The 16,826-nt window shown below is 44.3% G+C and overlaps 2 protein-coding genes across 2 annotated transcripts in view; both read left to right on the top strand.

Moving 5' to 3' along the window:
• The window catches only part of LOC306917926 (uncharacterized protein), a 78,822-nt gene that overhangs the window by 27,685 nt on the left and 34,311 nt on the right, over positions 1–16,826 (top strand). The gene's annotated exons all lie outside the window — the stretch shown is intronic.
• Positions 6,629–16,096, top strand: LOC306917927 (calcyphosin-like protein). Its single transcript, XM_079530825.1, has 3 exons — positions 6,629–6,767; positions 7,451–7,589; positions 15,779–16,096. The coding sequence occupies exons 1-3, from the start codon at positions 6,716–6,718 to the stop codon at positions 15,876–15,878; spliced, it is 291 nt and encodes a 96-aa protein (XP_079386951.1). The 5' UTR covers positions 6,629–6,715; the 3' UTR covers positions 15,879–16,096.

The raw sequence follows: 16,826 nt of genomic DNA, 5'->3' as shown, positions 1-16,826 counted from the left end.
CTCCTCAATGACCCCTGGGGGTCCCCCTGTGGAACCCCCTCCAGGACCACTGGGGGTCCCCCTGTGGAACCCCCTCCAGGACCACTGGGCGTCCCCCTGAGGAACCCTCCTCAATGACCCCTGGGGGTCCCCCTGTGGAACCCCCTCCAGGACCACTGGGGGTCCCCCTGTGGAACCCCCTCCAGGACCACTGGGGGTCCCCCTGAGGAACCCTAGCCTGGCTTGGCCAGCCTCATAGCGGGGAGGAACCCCCCCCCCCCTCCAGGACCCCTGGGGTCCCCCTGTGGGACCCCCCTCAAGGACCCCTGGGGGTCCCCCTGAGGACCCCCCCCCCTCCAGGACCTCTGGGGGTCCCCCTGAGGAACCCCCCCTCCAGGACCTCTGGGGGTCCCCCTGTAGAACCCCCCTCAAGGACCCCTGGGGGTCCCCCTGAGGACCCCCCCCCCCCCCCTCCAGGACCTCTGGGGGTCCCCCTGAGGAACCCCCCCTCCAGGACCTCTGGGGGTCCCCCTGTAGAACCCCCCTCAAGGACCCCTGGGGGTCCCCCTGAGGAACCCCCCCTCCAGGACCTCTGGGCGTCCCCCTGAGGAACCCTCCTCAATGACCCCTGGGGTCCCCTCTTTCTCACTGCAGAGACGTGTGCTGGCACTGCCATCTTGTGGTCGATGTGTGGAAGTGAATGGTGTAGAATAATGTTTAAATGAGTAGAGTAGAAGGGTTGAATGAGTTGTGTAGAGGTGAAGGCTGCAGATTCCACACACACACACACACACACACACGCCTGTGCCGAACGATGTTCTCTCTATGTTAAGTTTGTTTTGTCATATTAGATTATATAGATTATTCCCCTCTTCTGTAGACCTACTCGTTTTATTTATAAATCTGTGTTTTGTCGTTTACCCCCCTCCCGCCCTTTCTTTTCTCACCAATCATTCCAATATTTACTATTTTATTCCATTCATATATTTAATTTTGCACTATAGGTACAGAACACAATTAGTAGTCATGATATATCAGCAGATGGGTGGTTTTTGTATGAGATGGTTATTAACCACTTAAACCCCATATGGCTGAGCGGAGTCCCGCAGGGCTCTATAGGCCTACTAGTAGGCTATATTTTCTGTTCTATGCTAATTTTTTGAGATTTAGAGATTTGGTGAAACTGGGAATGAAAAGAAAAGTACGGCCCGCTTAACTAATGGAGTGTCTTAAGTGGTCAATGTTCAGGTTAACAGCAACACTATGAAGTTAACTAAACTAATAGAGTGTCTATAAGTGGCCAATGTTCAGGGTAACAGCAACACTATGAAGTTAACTAATAGAGTGTCTATAAGTGGCCAATGTTCAGGGTAACAGCACACACTATGAAGTTAACTAATAGTGTCTATAAGTGGTCAATGTTCAGGGTAACAGCACACACTATGAAGTTAACTAAACTAATAGAGTGTCTATAAGTGGTCAATGTTCAGGGTAACAGCACACACTATGAAGTTAACTAAACTAATAGAGTGTCTATAAGTGGTCAATGTTCAGGGTAACAGCACACACTATGAAGTTAACTAAACTAATAGAGTGTCTATAAGTGGCCAATGTTCAGGGTAACAGCACACTATGAAGTTAACTAATAGAGTGTCTATAAGTGGTCAATGTTCAGGGTAACAGCACACTATGAAGTTAACTAATAGAGTGTCTATAAGTGGTCAATGTTCAGGGTAACAGCAACACTATGAAGTTAACTAATAGAGTGTCTATAAGTGGTCAATGTTCAGGGTAACAGCAACACTATGAAGTTAACTAATAGAGTGTCTATAAGTGGTCAATGTTCAGGGTAACAGCACACACTATGAAGTTAACTAATAGAGTGTCTATAAGTGGCCAATGTTCAGGGTAACAGCAACACTATGAAGTTAACTAATAGAGTGTCTATAAGTGGTCAATGTTCAGGGTAACAGCACACACTATGAAGTTAACTAATAGAGTGTCTATAAGTGGCCAATGTTCAGGGTAACAGCAACACTATGAAGTTAACTAAACTAATAGAGTGTCTATAAGTGGTCAATGTTCAGGGTAACAGCACACACTATGAAGTCAACTAATAGTGTCTATAAGTGGTCAATGTTCAGGGTAACAGCAACACTATGAAGTTAACTAATAGAGTGTCTATAAGTGGTCAATGTTCAGGGTAACGGCACACACTATGAAGTTAACTAAACTAATAGAGTGTCTATAAGTGGTCAATGTTCAGGGTAACAGCAACACACTATGAAGTTAACTAATAGAGTGTCTATAAGTGGTCAATGTTCAGGGTAACGGCACACACTATGAAGTTAACTAATAGAGGCTCTATAAGTGGCCAATGTTCAGGGTAACAGCAACACTATGAAGTTAACTAATAGAGTGTCTATAAGTGGTCAATGTTCAGGGTAACAGCAACACTATGAAGTTAACTAATAGAGGCTCTATAAGTGGCCAATGTTCAGGGTAACAGCAACACTATGAAGTTAACTAAACTAATAGAGTGTCTATAAGTGGCCAATGTTCAGGGTAACAGCAACACTATGAAGTTAACTAAACTAATAGAGGCTCTATAAGTGGCCAATGTTCAGGGTAACAGCAACACTATGAAGTTAACTAATAGAGTGTCTATAAGTGGTCAATGTTCAGGGTAACAGCACACACTATGAAGTTAACTAAACTAATAGAGTGTCTATAGGTGGTCAATGTTCAGGGTGACAGCACACACTATGAAGTTAACTAATAGAGTGTCTATAAGTGGCCAATGTTCAGGGTAACAGCACACACTATGAAGTTAACTAATAGAGTGTCTAAGTGGTCAATGTTCAGGGTAACAGCACACACTATGAAGTTAACTAATAGAGTGTCTATAAGTGGCCAATGTTCAGGGTAACAGCACACACTATGAAGTTAACTAATAGAGTGTCTAAGTGGTCAATGTTCAGGGTAACAGCAACACTATGAAGTTAACTAATAGAGTGTCTATAAGTGGCCAATGTTCAGGGTAACAGCACACACTATGAAGTTAACTAATAGAGTGTCTAAGTGGTCAATGTTCAGGGTAACAGCACACACTATGAAGTTAACTAATAGAGTGTCTAAGTGGTCAATGTTCAGGGTAACAGCACACACTATGAAGTTAACTAAACTAATAGAGTGTCTATAAGAGACCAATGTTCAGGGTGACAGCACACACTATGAAGTTAACTAAACTAATAGAATGTCTATAAGTGACCAATGTTCAGGGTAACAGCACACACTATGAAGTTAACTAAACTAATAGAGTGTCTAAGTGGTCAATGTTCAGGGTAACGGCACACACTATGAAGTTAACTAATAGAGTGTCTATAAGTGGCCAATGTTCAGGGTAACAGCACACACTATGAAGTTAACTAATAGAGTGTCTAAGTGGTCAATGTTCAGGGTAACAGCACACACTATGAAGTTAACTAAACTAATAGAGTGTCTATAAGTGACCAATGTTCAGGGTAACAGCACACACTATGAAGTTAACTAAACTAATAGAGTGTCTATAAGTGACCAATGTTCAGGTTAACAGCACACACTATGAAGTGATTTAACTGATGTCCAGCTTGCCCCTACCCCCCCCAACCCCACCCCCCAACCTTCAACACAGATTGCTGTTCTGGTTCAATGTAAATATGTTTGTTTCCTTTGTATTTTCACTTTAATAAGGAAACAAATAGAAAAAAGGACATTAGATGAAGACTGTTTATAAATGCATTAGTTGTGTTTTAAAAGTTAAATAAAAGAATGCCCAAGAGGTTTACGGACTCGCTGTTTCTTTGTTTTAATGAACCATAGTATAACTCAATAAATCAATAGGCTAAAAGGGACAATCTAATCTATTATGATGTGGATGGAGGAATGTGTGGGACTGGACAATCTGTCCGGGAACACCTACATGAAAGGATTGGGAGATTAAGAGCAGCATAAAAAAATAACATGATGATCAAAGTGTATTATCAAACTAAAAACCCTGATTCTTATTTTCCATTTATGCTTTATGCAATTTCAACTATTTATTTAACATTCTTATCATTCAATTTTTTTAGGGTGGGGTATTTATATGTGTGGTTGTATATGGTCTTCTTCTGTCGTAGGCTACTGTATGTCCTTAGACCTTCAGCTCCGTTGCAGCAAGCCGGTCTAGTGTGTCATCGTCTAGGACGGTCAATTAAGCCACGATCCCCATTCGATGGCCGGTATTTGGGGCAGCAGGCCATCACGTGTTCCACAGTCTGTAGTGGATCCCCACATGCGCAGTGGACACTGTCTGTGAGACCCCACAGTGGACACTGTCTGTGAGACCCCACAGTGGACACTGTCTGTGAGACCCCACAGTGGACAGTCTGAGACCCCACAGTGGACACTGTCTGTGAGACCCCACAGTGGACAGTCTGAGACCCCACAGTGGACACTGTCTGTGAGACCCCACAGTGGACACTGTGAGACCCCACAGTGGACACTGTCTGTGAGACCCCACAGTGGACACTGTCTGTGAGACCCCACAGTGGACAGTCTGAGACCCCACAGTGGACAGTCTGAGACCCCACAGTGGACACTGTCTGTGAGACCCCACAGTGGACACTGTCTGTGAGACCCCACAGTGGACACTGTCTGTGAGACCCCACAGTGGACACTGTCTGTGAGACCCCACAGTGGACAGTCTGAGACCCCACAGTGGACAGTCTGAGACCCCACAGTGGACAGTCTGAGACCCCACAGTGGACACTGTCTGTGAGACCCCACAGTGGACACTGTCTGTGAGACCCCACAGTGGACACTGTGAGACCTCACAGTGGACACTGTCTGTGAGACCCCACCTCTGCATGGCTGCACCCAAACGTCCCACACCTGTCCTCAGGCGGTTGAGGGTTGTCCGTACTCCTTACGGATGATGATGATGATCAAAGTGTATTATCAAACTAAAAACCCTGATTCTTATTTTCCATTTATGCTTTATGCAATTTCAACTATTTATTTAACATTCTTATCATTAATTTTTTTTAGGGTGGGGTATTTATATGTGTGGTTGTATATGGTCTTCTTCTGTCGTAGGCTACTGTATGTCCTTAGACCTTCAGCTCCGTTGCAGCAAGCCGGTCTAGTGTGTCATCGTCTAGGACGGTCAATTAAGCCACGATCCCCATTCGATGGCCGGTATTTGGGGCAGCAGGCCATCACGTGTTCCACAGTCTGTAGTGGATCCCCACATGCGCAGTGGACACTGTCTGTGAGACCCCACAGTGGACACTGTCTGTGAGACCCCACAGTGGACACTGTGAGACCCCACAGTGGACACTGTCTGTGAGACCCCACAGTGGACAGTCTGAGACCCCACAGTGGACAGTCTGAGACCCCACAGTGGACACTGTCTGTGAGACCCCACAGTGGACACTGTCTGTGAGACCCCACAGTGGACACTGTCTGTGAGACCCCACAGTGGACACTGTCTGTGAGACCCCACAGTGGACAGTCTGAGACCCCACAGTGGACAGTCTGAGACCCCACAGTGGACACTGTCTGTGAGACCCCACCTCTGCATGGCTGCACCCAAACGTCCCACACCTGTCCTCAGGCGGTTGAGGGTTGTCCGTACTCCTTACGGGGGAGGTGCTGAGGTGGAGCTGCTTTCACCAAAGCTATACACCTTGAAAAGTACAGTCATAACTCAAGTGTACACTTAAACTGTGTGTTGGTTTGTTTACTGTTTCACTGTTGAGTGAGACCCACAGTTTAGGAAACACTGCATTAGATCAAAGTGTCCCCCAAATAGAAGGGAGGGAAACAGATTGTTTTAAATGCTGGCTATTCCAATAAAGTAGAAAACAGGAGGGGGTTAGACAAAAAAAGGAAGAGCTGAGCTGTTTGTTACAATTTGCTATTCTTTTTTTGAGTGAAAACTGTGTAATTACAAAGCTGTCTGGGTGTTATAAATATTGATATGATAATTAAAATTCCATTGCTATATCTCAAATGATGATGATGTTGTTGTGATGTGATGTGATGTGATGTATTCCCATACTTTTGTTCTTGCCTAATGTAAGTCGCTCTGGATTAAGAGCGTCTGCTAAATGCCTAAATTGTAATTGTAAATTGTAATTGTAATTGTAAAATTGTATGTTGTATTACTGTTGTATGGTAGACAATAAAGTGGGTTTCAGGTGTGGTAATCTTAAAACAGAATCTTTACACTCTAGTGAAATGCATTTCATACTTCCTGGTAATGTAAACATACAACAGGACAAAGGTGAGGCAGTCAGCATGTAACTGCTGCTATTAAAATGCTTACTTTAAAAGGACTAAAATAGCTAAAATACAACAATTCATGGTCATAAGTTCATAAAGCATAATTCATAATAATGTCATGATACAATAATAAATATGTGGTTCATAATTGATTTCGTATGAGGTTAAAATGTAAACATGATGTGATGATAACTTTCTGAGGCAGAACCAAGTTCCCTGTCTGTCAGTAGCAACACTGGACCATGATTGATTGACTGATTGATGCATGATTGCCTGGCATTGCACACAGGTGGTACAAACATTTCTCTCAGACTCTGGTCTGCACAAGGAAGCACACTGCAGCAGAGTAGTGTGTTTGAACTGTTTAAAGTTATTAGAAACACGTCTAAAGTCAAAGACAGACGGTCAAAAGGACATTCAAAGGACTATGAAACTCAAGAAGCATCAAGAACCTCTTTACACAACAAGCGGCCAACGAGGTATTATTATTTGAGTGTTGTGTTGTATTGTGGTGTTTTGACAGACACGTTCCTGCGCATCGCGCATTTCTACATGTTTTGTATTTCTTTGTTTGATCAATATTATGTATTGCGACTAATTTGTTGATTGTTTATGTGTTTATTATTTTTGTGTGAACATAGTTCTCACGGCATGGAACAGCAGAGGGATGAGAAGAATGCCCAATAAATGCCCGTTTATAAAGAACCGACCTGTGTCGTCAATGTTGTGAGAAGAGCTACATCCTACGTGTGTGTTTCGTGTCGTGTCATTCATCATCACTTTGTTTACTTTTATCACAGCTAACAGTCACATCAAGGTCTGTGAAATAGTTAGTAATGAATGAATAGCTGACTCTGTCGCGATTTTGGCTTTTATGGTGAATGTTTTACAACTATATGAACTTCAACTTTGGCCAGTAGTTGTACAAAGCCATGGGTCTGAATGTAAACAAAGTATATGCTGCTTTTATAAGACAACGTTTTATTTTTATATTGAGTGGTGGTGTGATTTGCATGTTATGTAATGAGTCCGAGTTTGTATTGTGCTAAACCAGTCACCAGTAGCATGGATAAGAAGCTAACTATGCTAATCGGAATTAGCATTAAGCTAACTGCATCCACTATAATGTTACACATTATATTAATGTGCTCTGTGTGTTCAGCCATGGCCAGGACGTCGAGGCACGACCGAGAGATGGCGCTGGACGCCAAGAGACGTCTGTGTGTGAGTTCAGATCCCGTGGAGAGGCTGAGGCTGCAGTGCCTGGCCCCAGGGTCGTCTGGCATCAATGGCCTGGGCAGGTGAGTGTGTGCGCGTGCGTGTGTGTGCGCGCGTGCCTCCCTCAGGCACAGCAGAGGCGTACACAGACAGTTGGACTGTGAGGTGACGTGGCAGCCCTCCTCCTCCTCCTCGCCATCACCCAGGAAGCCTTGGAGGTGTCGGCCGGTGTTGCTGGGCTCTATAACATATGAAAATCAGACCGGAAGGCCTTACCGTTGTGGCGTTCTACAGAAGCAAAGGTTTTAAATAGCAGATCTACAAGCTCGTAGCGCGCCACTCGGTGTAGTGGAACGTTCGCGCGCGCCATGTCGACTAGAAAGGTCGCCCGAGGACGTACTACAGTTCCACGCGTGCGTCTCGTGGAGCTCTATAACATATCCGTAAATCAGACCGGAAGGCCTTACCGTTGTGGCGTTCTACAGAAGCAAAGGTTTTAAGTAGCAGATCTACAAGCTCGTAGCGCGCCACTCGGTGTAGTGGAACGTTCGCGCGCGCCATGTCGACTAGAAAGGTCGCCCGAGGACGTACTACAGTTCCACGCGTGCGTCTCGTGGAGCTCTATAACATATCCGTAAATCAGACCGGAAGGCCTTACCGTTGTAGCGTTCTACAGAAGCAAAGGTTTTAAATAGCAGACCTACAAGCTCGTAGCGCGCCACTCGCGCTATGAGCTTGTAGATCTGCTATTTTTCAATAGCTAAAGTATAACATAATGCTTAAAAACACCAAAAGGGGGTTCCCGCCCAGGATGTGTTAAACTTGTGCGGATAAGAAACAAATTGTAGTATTTAGTTTTTCTCCCACCCAGGCCATCAGGATATCGTGTCCCCTATGACTCCCCCCTCTCCTTCCATCCTGTACATTGATGTACAGTACGTTAACATTTCTTTATTTTGGATTTTGCGGCCATTATATGTGACCAGATTTGACTGAGAGCCTGCCATCGCGCAAATTACAGCTTTTCACCAGAGGAGAAAAACTTTTTTTCTTTTTTTCAAAAATGAGTTAGCAGCACAGGCAGACTCTCCACATACTAGAGCATGTCTGAAATAAGTGTCAGAGCTGAAATCGACATGTAAATATGAAATAAATGCTTAAACATGTAGCTAGGTGTAATGTTAGAGACCACAGAAGTGAACCTTTCAAGCCTGGTTTCTCAACTCGCCGTTTCTCTGCAAGACATTACTCTATAAGCCATATCTCCAAAACCGGTGGGTCAAACTGAACAACCAATATGTCAATTTGAAGCTATGATTCCCTGCTTTCATATGACATGAAAAAACAAAAAAACAAAAAAATCCAATGGCAGTCTCTCAGTCAAATCTGGTCACATATGGTCATTACTTGCAAGTAAGTCTTGCACCACGGACACACACACATGCAGTACAGTACAGTACAGTACAGTGCAGTGCAGTGCAGTGCAGTGCAGTGCAGTGCAGTGCAGTGCAGTGCAGTACGATTGTGAGTTTCCTCCGTTCCATCCAGACTAGACTCCGGTATAGCGCCTTAACCCATTTAGACCTGAGAACAATTCTACAAAATGTCTTCTAAATCCTGACAGTTTTCTAAAAAACCCCTATGTGTTTATGTCAGTCGTTCTCAAACATCAAGGACCCCCAAAAATATGTAATTGAAAATATGCTGTTCCAGGGACCCCCCCCCCCCCCCTCCCCCACATGAAGCAAAGATTTGAGTTAAAAACGTTGGCTCTGAAAGCACATATATTCAAAGATTTGCGCAACCCATTTTCTCGATTTTTTTTGAAAAATAGCAGACCTACAAGCTCGTAGCGCGGCACTCGGTGCCGCGCTATGAGCTTGTAGATCTGCTATTTTTCAATAGCTAAAGTATAACATAATTCTTAAAACACCAAAAGGGGTTCCCGTTCAGAACGGGTTAAGACGGGTTTAATGTCCACTCCCGAGGAAACTGTTGGATGTTAGTGGTGGATGGACTCTTAATTCCCAAAGCCCTTTTACTTACAGGCCCTGATCTGACATCATCCATGTTTGATCCGAGTTTTATCACGCCAGCTCCATCTGGACCGACAGACAAAAGGCAGCAGCCTGAGGCTTCGTACACACATAAAGAACAACTGTTCTGTGCTCTGCCTGTGTTCCATGGCCGCCCGCCTCAATGCTTTTTCCAATGGAAGTCACGTGGTTTGACCAAACACTTGTGTTTGATTGCCCCCCCTTCCCCTCAATGAAACACAAGTGTTTGGTCAAACCACGTGACTTCCATTGGAAAAGCATTGGGGCGGCCATGAAACACTGGCAGACCACAGAACATTCGTTCTTTGTGTGTACGAAGCCGCAGAGTTACCGAGAGACGTCATGTATGTACTGACCGTGTCTGACCGTGACCATGTACGTGTGTATATCTGATCTGGACTGACAGACAAAGGCAGTAGCCTGAGGGAACGGAGAGACCAACCCCACAGTGTGCTCTGACTGAGACGAACCACTATACTTACTTATAGATCCACTATAAGTAAGTTTACAATTAGTTGCATGCTGAAAATAGACGATCTACAAGCCTACACTCCCCTTCTCCGCTCCCTCCATTGGCTCGCTGCCCGCACAGAATACAAAACTCTGATGCCGGCATTCAAAGCAACCAAAGGTATGGCACCGCCATATCTTAATATATAAGTATATATGATCGCACTCAGATCAGCCGACACAGGGAAGCTGGAAGTATACCTTCGCTAAAAACGCCGGGACAACGCTCCACACGTCCCAAACTCTTCTCCCTTCTGGCTCCAAAAATATGGAATGCACTTCCCACTGCAATCAGAACTGCAGACTCACTCCCAGTCTTATGCCGTAGTCTGAAAACGCACCTCTTCAGACTCCATCTTAGCCCATAGCACTTGCCGTAGTACTTGCCCTGGCCTCGACCTCCTACAGGCGTATGTGTAGCAGTGGCTCAGAGCCTCTGCCTGATGGCCTCAAAAGTCTAATATCTCTCCCTCGGGCGGTCGCCAAATTATTTTGGGGTGTCCCCAAATACATTTAAAAAAATAAAAATAAAAGTTTTTTTTTTTTTTGCAACTGGAAAATGGAAATTAAGAGTTTACATAGTACGTGGTGCATGCATAAACTTTCCTTAATGATTATCTGGTTTCAGTATTCATTTATAATGTATTTTCTCTATTAGTAAGGTTATTTCAGTCAGTGTGTATTGGTGGTGGGGAGGGGGGGCGGGGCGGCGGTCGCGAGACGTGGCCAAAACATTTCCGGGGGTCCCCGGCCAAAAACGTTGAGAACCCCTGGTCTAGTGGTTAATATGTTGGACTTTCACGCGAGAGGCCCGAGTTTGAATCCCGGGCGTTACACATGCACAGGCTCAACTTATGTAACTTATAAATAACACTTTATGTAGACGTAACACTCTATAGTGCATGGTTTCCTTAGATAGATATTCCACTGTTAGGTTCTTAAGCTTACGTACTGTAGGATTCATGATGACTTTTTTATGTTTTGATGTATTTCCATGTTTTTTGTTCTTGCTTATTGTAAATCGCTCTGGATTATTAAGAGCGTCTGCTAAATTATGCCTAAATTGTAAATTGTGATGAACCTTCTCTGTGACTTCATGGAGACAGAGACAGGAATGAACCGAGGTCTCCCGCTCTATCTCTCTCTCTCTCCTTTCTCTGTTCTCATCACGAGGACAAGACTATACTGAGCTGTCAGCGATCAGTTTTTATTGAAGTAAATCTGTTCACTGCTGCGATACAAGATGTTTAAATAGCCACACATACTGTACGCGCGTGCGCGCCTGTGCGTGCGCGCCTGTGCGTGCACGCCTGTGCGTGCGCGCCTGTGCGTGCGCGCCTGTGCGTGCGCGCCTGTGCGTGCGCGCCTGTGCGTGCGCGCCTGTGCGTGCGCGTGTCTTCATAGAGATGTGCAATTCTGGAATGTTCCCGTTATAATTCATGCGTATGACGATGGCCAGAGGTTAAACGCTCGTTATATTTTTCTGTTTATAAGCGTAGTAATTGCCCTGTCCTCTTTCTCCTCCATATATGGAGGACTCTGATAGCTGAGGTTAGGTGATGGAATGTACAGAAATATTATACAGTATAGCCTCACGTATAGGTGGACTATAGGATGTGGGTTTATGGCATATGTAGGGCATATACTGTGTGTGTGTGTGTGTGTGTGTGTGTGTGTGTGTGTGTGTGTGTGTGTGTGTGTGTGTGTGTGTGTGTGTGTGTGTGTGTGTGTGTGTGTGTGTGTGTGTGTGTGTGTGTGTGTGTGTGTGTGTGTGTGTGGTGCATATACTGTGTGTGTGTATGGCATATGTGGTGCATATACTGTGTGTGTGTGTGTGTGTGTGTGTATGGCATATGTAGTGCATATACTGTGTGTGTGTGTGTGGCCGGGGGCCACATGCGGCCCCCACCTTCACTTAATGTGGCCCTCAGGTTAATGTCAGAATACTGATATAATATTGGTTTCAGCTGTTACTATTCCACAACATGCAAAACATGACCCGCTTTTATTACTTCAGTCTAAATTAGTAGCTCATTGCTTCAACACAAGTATAATTAAAGGCATTTGAAATTACATAAAAATGTTAATTTTCAGGATTCTAATTCAAAAATATACAAAAATTCAAGATTTCAATTCGAATATAGCAAAAATAGCCGATCTACAAGCTCAAAACGCGTCGCACTGCGACGCGTTTTGAGCTTGTAGATCAGCTATTTTTGCTACGACAGTAATATATGGCCCTGGGGAGTGAGTGTGGAAATATAGTGGCTCTCTCCATCGTCAAAGTTGCCCACCCCTGGTCTATAGGGAGCCAGGAGAGAGCATTATGATGGAAGCTTTCTAGTCCTGGAAATGACATGAGAGATGGAACAGGGGGGGGGGGGGGAGACATAAACAGGTTTATAGATGATGGGGAAACAGGAAACGAGCGGACTTGACGAGCGTAAGGTGAAGTCCATGATCTTCCCATGATCTCATTTGCTGTACATGTACGGTAATATGCTGGACCGTATACCAGCGTATTACTGTACATTTACAGTAATATGCTGGACCGTACCAGCATATTACTGTACATTTACAGTAATATGCTGGACCGTATACCAGCATATTACTGTAAATGTACAGTAATATGCTGGTATACGGTCCAGCATATTACTGTAAATGTACAGTAATATGCTGGACCGTATACCAGCATATTACTGTACATTTACAGTAATATGCTGGCCCGTATACCAGTCTACGGTCACTTTAACCTATTTCGACCGAGACCGATTCTACAAATGTCTTCTAAATCCTGACAGTTTTCTGAACAACCCTATGTTTCTATGTCAGTGGTTCTCAAACATTTTCATGTCAAGGATCCCGCAAATTATATGTAATTGGCCGCCGACCCTCATCTGAAAATATGTTGTTCCAGGGACCCTCCCCCCAGAAGCATAAGATTTGAGTTAAAAACGATCGCTCTGAAAGAATATATATATTCAAAGATTTGCGCCACATTTTCACGATTTTTCAAAAATAGCAGACCTACAAGCTCGTAGCGCGGCACTCCGTGCTACGAGCTTGTAGATCTGCTATTTTTCAATAGCTAAAGTAGAACAGAATTCTTAAAACACCAAAAGGGGTTCCCGCCCGAAATGGGTTAACCACTTAAGCCATACATGTTTTTTGTCGTATGACAATAGCGAAACTAGCCGATCTACAAGCTCGCAACGCGTCATGGTATATGATGCCGTTTTTTTGCGATTTCTGAGCATGACGATTTAATTTTTATTTTATTCATTTATTTACCACGTTTATTTATGTATTCATGTATGTGCCGATAATGACATGCTCAAAATAGGGATGCCAGGTTAAAAGTGGCCAAAGTACAGTATTAAAGTGATATTATTTTAGGTAAATAAGTGTTAATTAGCTCTATTCTCATAATGATCATATAGTGTGTTTTTGTTCAGTAGCAGGGCGGGGGACTCCCTGTCTCTCTAATAATTTAGTAAACAGAAAACACATTTTCAGGTCAGGATACTAGGTTTATCCAATTGGAAGAGATAACTCATACAGGATAAACTATAGTGACATTTGAAGTGATGACATGAAGGTGCCTTGAACCCACATTGAGAAGAGTTAGCCGGGGGGGTTGAGAGGACCTGTGATGTCATGACATTGATTGATTGATTTAATATTTTATTAGGCAACATATAAATGCAAACAGCACAATGTACAGTCAGGCATTCTTGTCCAAAAAAGGATTTCACCGAAGAAAGACCTTGCGGCCTTGTTTCCATTCGGGTCCCATCCACTCACACATGACATGAATACTAATTGAACACAGTAACAACAATTGATATAACAATAATAATTTAAAACAACATATGAATTTCCTCATTGAGATGTTAGAGAACCAGGACGTACAAGCATAGTAAAAAATGGGCAGTACGAGGGCTCCAGCTAAGGTCCTGAGGGCCCTTTTGTTAACAAAGGAGGAGATTCTGCCCAAGAATCTTGTCCTTTGATTTACACTTTTGATCGCCCTTGTTGCCATGCTATCACCTGTCAGTTTATTGTCAAGGATACATCCTAGATATGTGACCTCTTCTTTGACAACCAACCAACGGTGAAAAATACATCAGAAAATGCAAAGAAATCACAACGATAAAGGATTAAAAGCAGCTTTGTAGAAATGGGTCTTCAGGAGTGATTTAAAACGAGGAACCGAGTCGGCGAGCCTGATCTCCAGTGGCAGGGCGTTTCACAGTGAGGGTGCACGGATTGCAAAGGTCGCCGATCGCCAATAGTCTTTTTGCGGCCTGTTTTTTATGGTGAGAAGGGCTTTTCCCGAGGATCTCAACTCGCGGGCTGTCTCATAGGGGTCAAGTAGGTCTGATATGTAGGACGGAGCAAGGCCGGACCTAGCCTTGAAAGTAAAAAGTAATATATAACGTGCTATACCTCCAACCAGGGAAACTCCCCCCTGTCAGGTGTAAAGGAGCAACTTGGACACTCAGGCATGAAGGAAGCATGAGTTCAAGTCCGTTGCTCTCCCCATGTCCCCCATATATGGGGACTAGGTTGGCGGAGGGTGTGTAGAGCCCAGGATCACATTAGATAATTGACACAGGGGTGAAAAATGGGTTACAAAATCGTGGGATAAAAATTATATAAAAAAAAAAGTAGAATTCTAAGTATACTGTATGTACACTACAGCATGGTTTGTAGAGAAGTCACATACTGTAATCACAATAGACGAGACACATTCCTTTGTTGTGTCATGAAAGGAACGTGAGCTCAGCGGGCAGCTATGCAACGTTACTGACGAGTTCAACACTAACAGCCAACAGTTTAGTCCTGATAACGTCAAGCAAGCACCGTTTTAATGTCCAACCGTAGATGTTTTAACGATCACTGATGTGCTTATATAGCCAGGCAAGGAGCTCCACTTTTAAATTCACTATGTGATGTCGGATTCTTGGCCCAGTTCCTGTCAGTCACTGAATTTGGACACAAAGGTACTTTGAAACAGGTCTTGAAACATGTTGAAAATAAATTACAGTTCAGTTTAGCGTCAACCGTTCAGAATACGTAACTCAAGAGGATGAAACACAAGATGATTTACAGTCAAATTCATAAAAATGAAATCCTAAACTGCAATCCTAGATGACTGCAGCTCTCGATCACATAATCCGAGAATATACGCAAACCATTGGTAAAAATCCAAATCGGCAGGCTTCACCATCTGCGATGGTAAAGCAGGTGTAATTTAGAATAAGTCGTCAGGTAAACAGACAGAACAAACAATAGCCATGAGGGTGATCAGAGAAACACAGAGATGAATAATACATACTCTGCACGTCCCTGAGTGTGTCGCAGGTTCGAGTCCCGATCCAGACGACCTTTACTGCGTGTCACTCCCCATCTCCTGTCTACACTATATCAAATAACAACCCGATCGATCGCACAGAAAATAGTATATATGAACGAAGTTGTAATTCCCTCGATAAACAACTTAAAGACCCAAAAGTCCGTACAAATGACACTGCAATACCTCCCCATAATAGACACTGAAATATTTCCCTGCATTTCGCTGGGGCTCAGGGGTAGAGTGGCCGGATGGTAACCGCAAGGTTGCCAGTTCGAAAATGTGCTCGTTCCCATGTCAGAGATGGTGTGTGACCCCCAGCTGTGTGTGTTTTTTTTCTCTCTTTCAGGCCGGGCAGAGTGCAGAGCCTGTCCTGCTCTTTCTGCTCTCGTGCACAGATAAGCCCCGAGCAGGAAACGACGACTAGACCTCAAACACTGGCTCCCTAAACAGACATATATGGGCTTTGCGCCATGTGTATACCCGCCCGGCAGGCGCATATACTAGAGACAGACCGGAGGAGGAGAGGTTTGCACAGCTCGTATAGTCACGAATCTGCAAACAAAACTTTTTTTTATTGGGTTACCAACGTTTCGGCCACAACATGCCTTCTTCAGGGTGTGCGTCATGTTATCCAGTTTGTCTCCCGTGGTCAGCAGCACCTCTCCCCACTATTGGTGTGCACTCCTACCTTTTTGTTTGCTTTGAAACTACCGGTACTCGCATATCATCATCATCATTTTTCGACCACGGTCGAGATCGTGGATTTCACAATGCCACACCAGACTTCCTGGTCCTTCATTGCCATCCCCAGTTCCTGCTTACTGATGCCTGTGTCCCTAGCGATGACATCAGAAAACGACAGTTTTCTACCTCTGGTCTGCTTAGAGCCAGGACTCCAGAGAAGAAGGGAAGATATAACCTCATTGTCAGCTCTGTAGCAGTGGCCGGCAAACTGTGTTCTTCTGGATCGGACTAGTGAAGAAACACGGGGAAGGTTGCCGTATATTAGATTAGTCGATGGGTGGCTCTTCCAAGACAGATTCTGCGCTCTCATTAGAAGGCGGGTGTAAGTGAAGTGCCATCCAACCGTTTCTCTAGTTTCTTTGAAAGTGTTCATGTCTCGGAGCCATAGAGTAGAATCGGCTCAACGGTCGTCCTAAATATTTTTACTTTTAACATCTTACAAAGCTGGGATGACCAGATCGTATGCATGTCATTGCAGGCTGACCAGGCCATACCCTTCCTAGTTTGAAAGTCCTTTTGGGAAGAAGATATATATGAACCCAAATACTTGTAGTCATCAACCTGTTTCAGAGGAACAGAGGAGTCCGATGGTCTGTGTACGTATCGCATACGCCCCACATAACAGGCACTCCATTGTAAGTCACAGAGGA

This window comes from Electrona antarctica, assembly GCF_951216825.1.
Source record: "Electrona antarctica genome assembly, contig: scaffold_220, whole genome shotgun sequence".
Taxonomy (NCBI): domain Eukaryota; kingdom Metazoa; phylum Chordata; class Actinopteri; order Myctophiformes; family Myctophidae; genus Electrona; species Electrona antarctica.
Note: the sequence above shows the minus strand (reverse complement) of the source record. Positions and strands in the feature narration are given on the sequence as shown.

Bases quoted from the DNA above. Each gene is read 5' to 3' on its own strand.
- LOC306917927 (XM_079530825.1), top strand. From the start codon at position 6,716: ATGAAACTCAAGAAGCATCAAGAACCTCTTTACACAACAAGCGGCCAA. The intron at 6,768-7,450 runs GTATTATTATTT...CTGTGTGTTCAG, and splicing joins CACAACAAGCGGCCAACGAG to CCATGGCCAGGACGTCGAGG. The intron at 7,590-15,778 runs GTGAGTGTGTGC...TCTCTCTTTCAG, and splicing joins GGCATCAATGGCCTGGGCAG to GCCGGGCAGAGTGCAGAGCC.